General features: G+C 36.7%; 1 protein-coding gene across 2 annotated transcripts; it reads right to left on the reverse strand.

Annotated features, from left to right (window-relative positions):
* Positions 1-628: 628 nt before the first annotated feature.
* On the reverse strand, positions 629-12,705 carry LOC112509394 (splicing factor U2AF-associated protein 2). Of its 2 annotated transcripts, none has more exons than XM_025114332.1 (14): positions 12,633-12,705; positions 12,243-12,351; positions 11,616-11,729; positions 11,320-11,537; positions 8,542-8,769; positions 8,186-8,278; positions 7,785-7,823; positions 7,064-7,153; positions 6,843-6,945; positions 6,588-6,668; positions 4,811-4,887; positions 4,546-4,626; positions 2,481-2,572; positions 629-1,142 (listed from the first exon to the last, which is right to left on the reverse strand). In XM_025114332.1, the coding sequence occupies exons 2-14, from the start codon at positions 12,319-12,321 to the stop codon at positions 1,019-1,021; spliced, it is 1,419 nt and encodes a 472-aa protein (XP_024970100.1). In that variant the 5' UTR covers positions 12,322-12,351; positions 12,633-12,705; the 3' UTR covers positions 629-1,018. The 2 variants fall into 2 exon arrangements, with proteins under 2 accessions (XP_024970100.1, XP_024970101.1); XM_025114333.1 differs by having other exon boundaries at positions 12,243-12,343; positions 12,633-12,697.
* Positions 12,706-12,917: the final 212 nt, after the last annotated feature.

The raw sequence follows: 12,917 nt of genomic DNA on the forward strand, positions 1-12,917 counted from the left end.
TTCACCTGCGATGACCATAAGCCGTTTGGGTCGCCCGGATGATCAGTGGGTGTGCACAAGCTGGTATGAAAACCCCACAGTTACCCAGAAAAATTCCGTCAAAACAAACACCCCAAAAGGTCTAATAAGATGGACTTAATCAAATCGAATACAAATGGAGATTAGACCGAAAGACAACTATATGTAAGGTAAGTGTTTCAACTTGATGAGCGTAAAAGAAAAGCACGAATAAGATGGCTCACCGGTATTGTAAAGCAAGCGTTCTGCCAACCGCCGAACCCTAAAAAGGAACTTTAGGGTACATTTGGTATGTAGAACATGACGATACAGTAAAAAAAAACATGTCACACGTTTGATGATACTAAAAAATAAGTGGAACATAGATCTGAAAAGATAGAACAATATCAGTAAATTACTAAGCTACCCATGTCAAATTAAAACCATAAAACCTTCCACAACTCTTTTATCTCCCAACCTCACTATAACCCGTCCGGTCTAATTATGTTCTGTCTACATACCAAACGCACCCTAGATGTCATTCTTACCCCCCAACAACTCGGCTTAGAGGATAGATACCGAGCCAAAGGTTTCACTTTCTCGAGTAGCAAAGCGAACCGACAAGTCAAGATGCCATTTCAACTCTTTCTATTTCCAAATCCCGACCAAAACCCGAGTCCAAATACACAGATATCATGATAGGGTGCTATCGTAGTTGTATGGATATGGTCAAAATCCCTAAAAAGACGAATACCGTGCAGCAGAAAAGAGACTACATAGAGATCAATCTCATAAAGTTATAAAACCGTCACACAAACCTTAAGATGAATCTAATATAATCCTATAACGCATTAAGCACGTTTTAACTAGATAACACAAACGCTCGCAGAAACCGATGATTTCTAGCTATTACTTTGCTATCATTCGTAGAACGAACGTAGAACGTGTTCCCAAGCTTGTGTACGATATATGTGCGTAGATGCTTCAAAACTTGTGTATGCATACCCCGAAACTATGGAAGTCATTCGGCCTCAAGTTCAGCTCCAAATTTCTCGAGCTGCTCAGCATCGTAATCCAGATCCCGAACCATAGAATGGTTGACGGATCCGTCGTCCTCACTAGCATGTATTTGCCGACCTCCAAACCTAAACACCAATGAATCATCAGAATAAACCAAACCAAACCAAATCAAACCAAACCAAACCAAATCAAACCAAACAAAACAAAACAAAACGAGCCCAGTGGGGACCATGTGGAGGTGGGGTGGGGGTAAAGATGTATTAGACCTAGCTTCTACCATAAACAATAAGCGGTTAGCAGTCGTTTCCTTGAAGACCCCCGACTAGTGTAAAATGTAAGAAAGGGAGAAAAACAGATACGCTAAACATTAGAAAGTTAAATATGAGTAAATTGTGAAGTCACTATAGCCTCAAGTATATCATGGAACGCCGATTGTAGATCGGTTAACACAAATTAACTTTGAAACCATCTGTTAACGATACGAAGAGGGCGGTGAAAGGCATTAGGAGTGACGTAAATTATCAAATCAAGATTAGCAAACACAGAAAAGGTCAATTATTAGATGGATTTAGAAAGAAAAGAAAAACATGTGTATCTCTATCCTAGGAAGATATAAAGATAGAAAAATTTACTAACGAAAAATATCACAACTTCTTTCCAAAATACTTCTTCCGTCCCAAAATAAACGTCCACAATAAAAATGACACACCAAAAGACAATTTTACCCTTAAGGGTAGAATGGGAAAGTAAATATTTACTTTTGAAAGTGGACACTTATTTTGGAACAAACTAAAACAGAAACATGGACACTTATTTTGGGATGGAGAGAGTAGTAAGGAACTACTCCCCTTCCCAAAATAAGTGTCAACTTTCAAAAGTAATATATGAGATGGAGAAATTCATTACTTCCTATATTATTAGGGGTAAATTTGTCGTTTAGTTAATCAATAAGTGTAATGATTACACATTCCTAAAACCGTGTGCCTTTTTCATTGTGGACATTTATCTTGGGATGGAGGGATTAGTATGTAAGAGGTCATTTGAAGGCCATAACCTCGAAATCTTAGTTATATAAATATAAATAGATCAAAAAGAGCACCAACACTAAGGGTCAGTTTACCCAATCCTTTACCTGGTAAATGTCAACACTCTTACTTACTTTACCAGGGTAAGATTCTAGTTCATCAAAACATTGTGTGTAATAATTTACCCGGTAAGTGCTAACCGAGTAAGAGTCATCACCCTCACTTACCGGGGTAATATTCTCGGTCCTTGTCATGTTTATCCGGTAATGTAAGTGGCCTGGTAAACACTTAACAGGTAAGCGTTTGATAGACGGCCCCTAAGAAACAGACCCACTCCCTCTAGATGTCGGCCAATAGCATACTCTTTTACTACTGTTAGAAGCTAAGGATTGCCATTTCACTATAAACGTAGATGGAATTGGGAATGAAAAAGTTTACCATCTTCCGTTCATCAACTCTATGCACTTTCGTGCATCTTGTCTATCCTTGAATCTTACCAACACAACCCCTTGAGGATGGTTCTCGCAAACCTGCAAAGACAACCAAAATATGATGACAAAAACACATTATTTCAATGCAAGATATAATGCACGAAATTTAAATGTCAGAAGATCATGCATTTATAAAATTTCTTCAGAAAGTTATTCACATAAATAAACCGGTCTAAATAATGGAGACGCAATGACCATAAGCATGTACTCCTACAACATGAACACTTTCTTTTTTGATGCATTTCCATCTCTCCAAGTTCTAGGACAAGCTTCTGAATATTTAGCCATCATCTCCAGAGGGACCTATGAAGCCCCGAGCGGTGCTCCGGGATAGAAAAGGTGCACCTACTAAACTTTGAGGGGTGCTCCGGGATATTAGAAAATACAAGAAACATTAACCAAAAAAATGTCCCTAGAAATCAACCAAAAAAACAATATAGTCCCTCGAAATCAACCAAAAAACTTAAAAATCCCTCGAAACGATGAATTTCGGCTTTAAAACACATTGAACGACTTTGTGGGCCTTGATCCACCTTAAAAGTGCACACACTCGGCAAAAATCCTGGGTCCACCATTGATCATCTCCAACCATGTACTCTTACAATGCCACTTTAGAGGACGCACGCCATGCCTTCCAACCTTTTCTTTTTGTAACCACCTTAAGTATCCCTAGTCCATGGGATTCACGTAAAATGTCCCTCCACATGAAACGGCACATTTTCTCCCTTCCGAAAGAAAAGCACCGCTAAAAAAACAAAGAGAAAAACCCTCCATAGAACCGATCTCAGCTCTCCATAACACTTAGGTAGGTATCAAGTCAATTGCAGTTTATCCCCCCTTGGGGATCATCACGCCTTAGAACCCAATGCACTATATCTTAGCTATTCCTCTGCACGTCGAACCAAATGAAATTTTTGTTCGAGCATAACCCACTTAGAAGAATCTTCCTATAGGAGGTATCTCAACCAAAGCAGAGATAAAGGAGGCTTCGAAAACATATGGGTGTTAAGTATTGGTGAGAAGAATTGAGGAAAATAGATCTTAAATCTTGTGGTAACTTATGCATTGTTTGTCGTAATACACTTACTCTAGCGAGATAGGATTAATACTTGGTGCAAAACGAGATTGAGTGACATGCATAAATTGTGACACAACAAGGAGTTAGGCTCAACAACTAAACATCTACTGAGACAAAGCTTAAATGAGGTTGGCCTACCCAGCCCATATGTCATAGTGTCATTTATATGTCTTAGGGCCCGATAGTTAGCAGCTTAATGAGACTCGCAGCTTATTCGGTCAGCTATACATGATTGTTTGAGTGTTTGGTAGTGGCTTAATGATATAGAAAGTGGTTTATTTAGTAAGCTAGCCAAGTTTTTCCGAAAACCTACCCCTCCCAACTATAGAACACACTCCTTCCATCTATAAACCCTTCCAAACAAAAACCTTCCCAGTCTATATAGATAGATTAATCCACACCGACTACTCTATCCATACAGGACTTAATAGAAAACCAGCCAAATAGCCTCTTAGCCCACTAATATAAGACACTTGTGGACTTGGAGTTGCCATCCTTGAAAGGATATTTATTTCTAATCATATTTCAAGGATTTTCTTTAAAAAATTTATGCAAGCCCATATGAACTAAGCTAAAAGCTCAAGCTTATACAAACAAATATAAGCCCATAGAAACCGAGCCTTATACGAGACTATACAACCCAAAATGAAGCATGTACACGTTCAGCCAACACTCAAGGTTCAGGCTAGCCAAGCTGAGCTCGAGAAGCTAGGAGCTAATCTCAAGCCTGTTTTAACGAGCCAAGCACGCTTGATGTTCAGGTTGGCTTGGTTTGGCTCAACTATGACCTCACTTAAGAATTAGGTTAACCTTAAAGCACGCAATGTAAGCATATTGTAGAACGTGGATAAGATGGCAATGGGATTTCAAATGGTATCAAAGAAGGTGATCTAATAAAGATAAAAAGTTAAATCCTCTTAGAAAGTCATGCTACCTTCACTGATTCAACTGCCCCAAGCTTTGTGCATTCCTCTTGAACATCTGCAGCTAATTCAACATTCAAATTCTCATCAGCCTGCATCATTGGGAAATTAAAGGTTACTGTCATTGTAGTTCCAGAAAGTTGGGACATTCAGCAATCCGGTCATAATAATAATTCTGATACATTAAACCTAAGAACACCTGAAATGTGTATGAATTGAAGGGTGTTATGTGTTACAAAATGTAACGAGGCATGTCATATTTTTACTAAACATTACCCTCATTTCTGCTGGAGAGAACATATATCGAAGAACAACAGTAGTTGGAATCAATAATTTCGAATCATCGCGGCCACCTAAATCATAAAAATAATTGTTATATCGTTAGTGTATGGAACCATTTGTTCAATAAAAACCATTATGATCATAGCACATTAGCACAGTAACAAATATGTCTCTCCATTTCCACACAAATAGGTAGCAGCAAAGAACCGTGTGTAAGTGACATAACTTCTAGCAACGATCTCTAAACTGTCATCACCAAACCCTGAAAATATCTCCTAAAAGAGATCGGCAGCACATACGACCAAAAGAAGCTAAGACTGTCTCCAATGAATGCACTATTTCTTGCACTATACGTATTACTTACACCAAATCCTCTCCAATGAATGCACTTTTTTAGTGTTTTGAAGAGTAAAACACCAAATTTGGTGTAACACTATTCACCAATGCTTTCTTATTTTTCTGATTTACAAAATGGTCCTTCAATTTGAATATGTATTTTTCACTTTATTTCATTGTCTAATAGCATGTTAATAAATTAAATATATATTAACTTTTAAGTTTTATTAAATAAAATTTTAATATATGCAACCAATTTTAATAAAAGTACTAATTTTTAATAATTTACAACACAATAACATATGTTACATTTTTATTAAATGGAATTATGTACTATAATTTGGTTCAAATAATATGATAATAGAGTTACTGTGAAAATATAAAATACATGAGTACAATTTGTGGAGTTAATAAATAAAGGGGTATTATTGAGTTATTGTCAGATCCTTGCTACCGTTTTAGTTTTTTTACAGCTTGATGCATGACAGTTTCATGCTGGAAATTCTTTTCTGAATTAGAAACTTGAATACATTAAAAGACCCTTTTGTTTGTTGATTGGGTGTTGGACAGTTAGGAAAATGTTTAAGATTCTTACAAATTTTTTGAGCCTTGATGGAATAAGGGAATGGTGCACGTTTCTGTAGTGAGTGTGGCTCGATTTCTGCATTTTTTTATTCTCCAATAATGTTAGGTGTTCTGCATGTTCCTTGTTTGACAAGTTGTTTCAGTTATATTTTCTATGTGTTGGCATACAACCATGTTTTGCAAGCATATTTAATGGGATAAACGTGGGCAGAGTTCTTGGCAACTAACATGTGCTACATGTCCAGTATTGTATGAGAATTGGGATCTGTTACTGTTGGTGATTGGGGATATGCCTTAAAGATCTGACCTCTGAGATTGAAGCCCTTAACTTATGCTTTATTTTTGTCACTATAGCCTTAGACCATCTCCAATGTAAAACACCTTTTTTGCACCATTTTTGTGCAAAAAATGGTGCAAACGGTAATTCCTCTTTTCACATCAAAAGAGAATATTCCACATTGAGCCCATGAATCCCAAAGGAAAGAAATACATGGAGCCATGAGTTTAAGCCTACAACCATGCAGTTTGAGTCATGCAACTTGCAGATGTAGCATAAAATGCTATAGCAGATGGAAAAAAATAAACGACCAAGAGAAACAAAACGGAATGGATTTGGTTGAAGAAGAAGCAAATGGATACCATGATCTATCATCATTTAAACGCCAAAAATATGCCAGAGGCGCTGAAAGTAGAGCCTTCAACTCAGAGACCAATAGATAAAAATGGTCATAGTAAAATAATGTTAAATGGTATGAGAAAGATGGAGTATCTAAATATGAAGTGAAAGGCAACCTGGAAAGGTATTAAATATGACACTGATAGTTAGCAAAGCATTCGAAAAGAGACCTACCCCAGCCAAGCATCTTGTGTTCGACCTTCTGAAGCTTCTTCTTTTTTCTCTTGTCAACTTGTTTTGCTATGAATTTTTCCCCTGCATGAAACAACTCAAATTAATAACAATTGAATACCCTTTTATTACTAGAACAAATTCCCCAACCATATGAGAATACAAATATCCTCCATAGTAAGCCAGATAGACAAGAATGCCCCGTGCCCATCCAGAAGCCAATTGGACGCAACCACAAAGAACAACTATGTATCTTACCTTTCTGCTCAAATTTAGCTGGTGTAACCGACATGGTAATCTTGTCGCCAGGTCGTAAAGGAGACCCGTCAAGAATTTGAAGAGCCAGAGCAACTGAAGGTTCCTGGGCGAAAATTAAAAGGCAATAAGTTTGAATTCAAAATCCTTGGTTCACATGTTAATGTGATATTACCATAACAGATTAAAACAAAAATTATAGTTTTCAAGATAAAAAGAAATACCTTCATGTATGAAACAAGAGCATCACCCTTTTTCCTTCCGGTTTCTTTGTCAACATAGATCTTCACACGAGGTTTCTTTGTTTCAGGATCCTATACGTCCAGAGTAGATAATTGGCATTATACCAGAATAAACATCATTAACATTAAAAAACAGATCTACTGGAGAACAAGAGAAAATTGTGAAAATCAGAATAAGGCATAAGTTGAAGAAGATCATCATTATTGCAAGTACCGGTGAGAGGAAAGACGAGCACTTCCAATCAGAAGTCTTATAAATAACATGCTACACGATAGCAAAATCTTGCAAGAGAGGCTCCATGGAGACCATAGCAAGTATAGTGAAGATTCCATATGAATCAGGGGAAAATAAAATGTTAAAAAATAATCATATATTATTTCGCATTGAATATGACAGAAGCAACGTGAACCATGCTCTATGTGCATGTCCAAAGCATGAAATAGATGAAGCTGGTGGTTTGGGGGTCCTGTCCCATTTCTTGTAGCACATCTAAAGTGTATCCTATTATAATAACCCGTGTTGCTAACCATCATTGTGCAGTAGTAGTTATATAGTAGCATGATAATTTTCATGATAGTCACATGATCATGATTACCAATTTTTAAACCACGCACAAACAACTTGATGTAAAGATATCTACAGAAAATAGTAAAATACAAAATAAAATAGTAAATGGATATTACAATGGTTAAAGTTCCAAACCTCCTTTATAATCCCACACTTGGAAAACACTTCCACAACCTGAACCAGATTACCATAAGATCGTCATTGCCAAAGAAGAATAAAACACCACTGTTTACACATATATGTTGTGAAAAATGAGAACTTCATCACCTGTGCAAAGAAGATAAAAGAATAGGTGACCCCAGGGTTAAGTTACTATGACATATCCCCAATAACACGGTTATAGTACAATTAAAACCTTATTAACTACCTATGTTTGCCTCCATAACAACCATGTATTCCTATAATCGCACATTCATACACATAAAGATGAAAACAAGGAAAGATATCAAGTTAAACAAAGGGGGCATGCAATGGCAGATAATTTCTGTGTCATTGGGGATATGTAAGAATTGAAGGAGTTTATTGATGTAACTCACCTCATCAAAGGTAACATCATCTGGTAACCCAGTAACATATACATGTGTATTAACTTTTAACTCAAACCAGCTGTCAGGAGGTTGGTTGACTTCCTGAAATACACCAACGAGAAGGCTTTTTTAAGATGAAAGTTTATAGGACCTAGCTTGAAGCATTCTGATAGATATTTGAACAAAAGAATATCAAATGCTACTATCAGCCTCCTGTTAGTATTAAAAATACATGAGAACAGATGAAGCATATCTGATGACATGACACTGAGTGCAAAAATGAACTGCCCAAAAACAGAGATCGTTAAACTGGTATTGAACACAAGACCCATCAGACAAGCAAACAGACACTATATCAAACTAACCTTTTTCTCAACAGGTTGCTCAGGCAACTTCCTCTTCCCATTTGCTTCTGCTGCTTCATTTGCATTATCTGTAACTTTTTCTACAAGGGGATCAACATTCGCTTTTATAGAAGTGTCAGTATCTTCTTTAACAGGGAGACTATCAGCCTCAACCGTAGGAAAGAGTTCTTCTTCTTGCTCAAATGTCATCTTCTCAACATCATACGGCTCAGTTCCAGCAATTATATCCTATCATATGTCATATATTGGGTGGATATAAAAGAAATCAAGCAATGTCCCAAAATTGATATTTGATAAACAAAAGCAAGTTATAAATTGAGCACCTGCATAAAAGCTATAAACCTTACTTGAGCATGATTTTACTATGCTGGAAGAAAGTAAAGACAACAAAGAGTATTTGGTATTTATCAAACAGAAGCAACAAAAAATATACCTTCACTGTCACATATTAAGTTTCCTCTTTATCATTATGTAGAAGATGAAATAGTACGCATCAGTATTTCGTGTAGGGAAAGGGAAATTTTATATGAGATAATGCAATCTGCAAGGAGGATACAATGTGGCGTGGTGCCCAAAATAAAACGAGAAACAACGGGATTGCAGTTGTGTCTTGACTGTCTTTCTCAAGGTTTTAAAAAGCGGAATCAGGACTCGAGGCGTTTTCCTTCGCCTCAGGCGGTCCGAGGCGTAAAACAAATAAAATTCATAAATATTAATAGTAAGCAGAACATAATTCCATACCAAACTTTAAACGTCATAGATTCATAAAATACTAGTTATAAGTCTAAAAACATATCAATCTACAGCTTATAGTTCCCCATAGCACGATCAAGTTGTATAGCTCCACAACCGTATCCATAATCACTAGCACTTTCATCTTCCAAATCCACATAAAACAGAAAAATAATACAGAAAACTGAAAATAATATAGAAAACAGAAAACAGAAAATATACAAAAATACATACATAACACGTTATATATATAGAAAATACATTATACATGATATAGAACATATATACTTGACTAAAATATATATAATATCATACAATACATCATACATAAACTAAAAATATGGACACAAACTAAAAATAACTTACTTTTTGGGTTGGCCTTTGAGATGAATATCTTCTTGAGAGAGAAAAAAGTAAGAAAATAGAGAAGAAAAAATGGGGTTTGGAGAGGTATTCTTGGTGGAGAAGAAAGGAAGAGAAGAAAATCTGAGAAGAAAGTAGGAAGGGAAGACAAAAGTAGGATTAGGAAATGGAAAGGTAACATTTGTTTTTTATTGATAAGACAAAAGTACATCTTATAAAAGGCTTCTTTGTACTTTTAAATTGTAAAAGTACAATTGAGCGTTTTGACTTACTTAAAAAAAACACAAGTAATTTCAGGCACTATTTCAACGAATCAAGGCAGCAGCAAACAGAGGCGTGAGCCTCAGAAATGCCTCATGCTTCAACGCCTCAAGGCATCGCCTCACCAGTTGAGGCTTAAGCCTCTTCCAGAGACCATGAGTCGCTGCCTCATGAGCGGTTTTGGACTGCCTCGCCTCCAGGCTCCGCCTCAAACGAATTTGAAAACCATGGTCTTTCCAACTAGTATCAAGGCGGTGTATGGTTTGCAGTCCAGATTCACTATGGCTGTGGGTTTAATAGCATGGTGGAATGCGTATGACTATCAGCAAGAAGATAAACCACGAGTTGAGAGAAACACCGTTGGATTGTAGAAGAGAATGGAAGAGGAAAATAGGAAAAGGCAGAGGAATAACCCAAGAATGAATTTTCTAAACCCCTCAGCAGCTTGGCAGGAAGAATTCTCAAATTCTTTGGTCTCATTCCCATTTTTTAAACCAATACCCATTAACCAAGCACACCTACTAAGAAAGATAACCCATTCCTTCATTCCCTTACACATTAACCAAAAGCCACCTTAACACATATTTTATAAAAGATAGATTCTACCAATAAAGAATATTGAACCACTTAAGTAAATGGTAAACCAAGCTATTATTTGCAAGCTGGAGCTGCAGAAAGTCAGAAACAACTCTGAGAAATTTATGGCAATATATCAGCCAACATATGTGCACTAACATAAAGCTAAGATGTGGCTGTTTCTTACTCTCAGTCTGTTTCCTTTTATATGAATGAGATACTTCAATAGACTCTTGTAATGCCCTATTCCACCATTAATTCACCTCCTGTATTCTTCACCTGTTTAACACACTTTTTTTTATTTTTCACACAGACATCTTGCTGAATTTTACTTCTGTCTATTAGGAAATGCATTCATAAAGCCATGTTTCCTCATTGGGGAAAATAGTGAAAGAGCTTTGAACAAGAAAAAATGCCAAAGCCAAAAGAGTCGAATTTAAATAGAAGTGTGTCGAACAATGCCATTTATAATCCTAAAACCTCATAGGGATCCCATCTAGTTTGGAATAGTACATTTTTTGTCTTGTTGTTTATATAGTAACAATGTTTAAACGCTGATATAAGACAATAAAACGAAGAATGATGGGTCAAGGTTCTCATTTCTAACCACTATTAAAGAAAACGATATAATCTACCTCCTCTAATTTGGGAGAAGTGGAAATTTCAGAAACTAGAAAACATTTACAAATATTAGCAAACAAATTGAACAGTAAAGAGCTAGGGAATAGATAAACAAACCGGCCCTTATTTTATGTGAACCATCTATCAAAATTTTACTGTTCTATGTTTGTTTCTTTTGAGCTTCAGGTGTCACCATGTAAACCAAATGAAGTGTCGTCGACTAACCTGAGGAACCCAAGCTCTAAGCTTCCTGTCCCACTTGTACACGGTCCCATCATCGTCGGTGAACTCCTCCTGGCCATCTGGGGGAGATGAAGGCCTATCATCATCATCAGCAAGTTCATGGTTTACAGCCCCAGCCTCTACCTCTACCTCTGCCTCTGCACTTCTCACCTCATTTTGCCACCTTTCAAACTCATCATCATTGACAGTCGATGAGGGCACTGCAAAATTTACCCCATAATGAGATCCACCATCACACAGGCAAGGGAAGTCAACAAACCTAGGTGCATATCAGGTACCTTGTTCAGAGTTGTCAGTGATCAACCCAGGAACAGACGACAACGGCTGCCACTCGGTCCGTCCTTCGGCCCACACAAGTGTGCTCTCTGTAATATATCCACTAGAAAAATGCTCTGTGAACATGGAAAAGAATCTTAAGTAGATGATCTAATAGCTTCTATAACATCTGAATTCGATATGCCTACCAGTAGAACTGAAAGTCAAGAACAATGGAATTAAGACGAAAAAACAAGATGGCATTCAGTGATTGGTTGGAACACATATCAATTAAACTAAGACAGAAATTGCACCTGAACACGATTGAAGCCCAGCAAACACCCCCCCCCCCCAAAAAAAAAATTGTTAAGTGTAGATACATTTCGACTTTAACCATGAAATAGTATCCTATAGAGCATCCCATATGATCTATTTTTATTTGAAGATACTGAGCAAATAATCTTGAACAATATAAAAAAGGACCGTTGATTAGAAGACTTCGATAAAGCTCTTGCACTCCACCTACCCCAAATTTTGGAAAGACAAACAGAGTGCAATAAACCCATCGGTTCTAATTTCACAACAAATGGGAGTATTAAATACACAATCATGAATTATCAATATTAACTTCGCATGAATTCAAGACGTACCCCTCAATTCAGAGGCAGCATATGGACCCACGTGCTGCTGATCTTCAGATAGTATGTACCACCCAACTTCAGTGCTCATATCAGAATTCCCAGTAAATCACCTATAACACTTCGAACAATCGATGTAGACACGTTACACACATGTATATACAGAAATAACAGGAAGAAATAAAAAGATAAACTGTAGATAAGAAAGGGAAACATTAAAATTGTGCACACCTAAAACAAACCTATCAGATTAATGTGATTATTTCTCCAATTTCTAATACATCACTCTACAGAATGATATCGTTTGAATGCATGTGGAGCTATTGCAATCAAACAGGTAAAATGAGAAGAATTCGTGAAAAAATTAGGGTTTGTCGCCGGAAATGTCAACCGACGGCATACCTTGTTAATCGACGGGCAAGCCTCGAAGCTTCTCTTCGCTCCGTTCCTCTCTTGTTGTATGTCTTTGAAATCGTTGCACTTTGGCCCTAATCAAACCCCTTTACAAAATTAAATTTAAAAATAATATAATAAATGAAAACTTAATTTAATTTAATTTAATTTATTGTATATTACTAAAAGGGTACTCGCGTAATGCAGCGAGACATATCTCGATTTTTATATTTTATTTTATTGTTTGTCTCTGTCTATGTTATAATACGATTTTATGTGTTTTTAAGAAAACAA

This window comes from Cynara cardunculus (genome assembly GCF_001531365.2).
Source record: "Cynara cardunculus var. scolymus isolate 2C chromosome LG 3, CcrdV1, whole genome shotgun sequence".
Classification (NCBI taxonomy): Eukaryota; Viridiplantae; Streptophyta; class Magnoliopsida; order Asterales; family Asteraceae; genus Cynara; species Cynara cardunculus.

Bases quoted from the DNA above. Each gene is read 5' to 3' on its own strand.
- LOC112509394 (XM_025114332.1), bottom strand. From the start codon at position 12,321: ATGAGCACTGAAGTTGGGTGGTACATACTATCTGAAGATCAGCAGCAC. The intron at 11,538-11,615 runs GTACCTGATATG...TAAATTTTGCAG, and splicing joins CACTGACAACTCTGAACAAG to TGCCCTCATCGACTGTCAAT. The intron at 8,279-8,541 runs GTTAGTTTGATA...GGTGTATTTCAG, and splicing joins AGCAACCTGTTGAGAAAAAG to GAAGTCAACCAACCTCCTGA.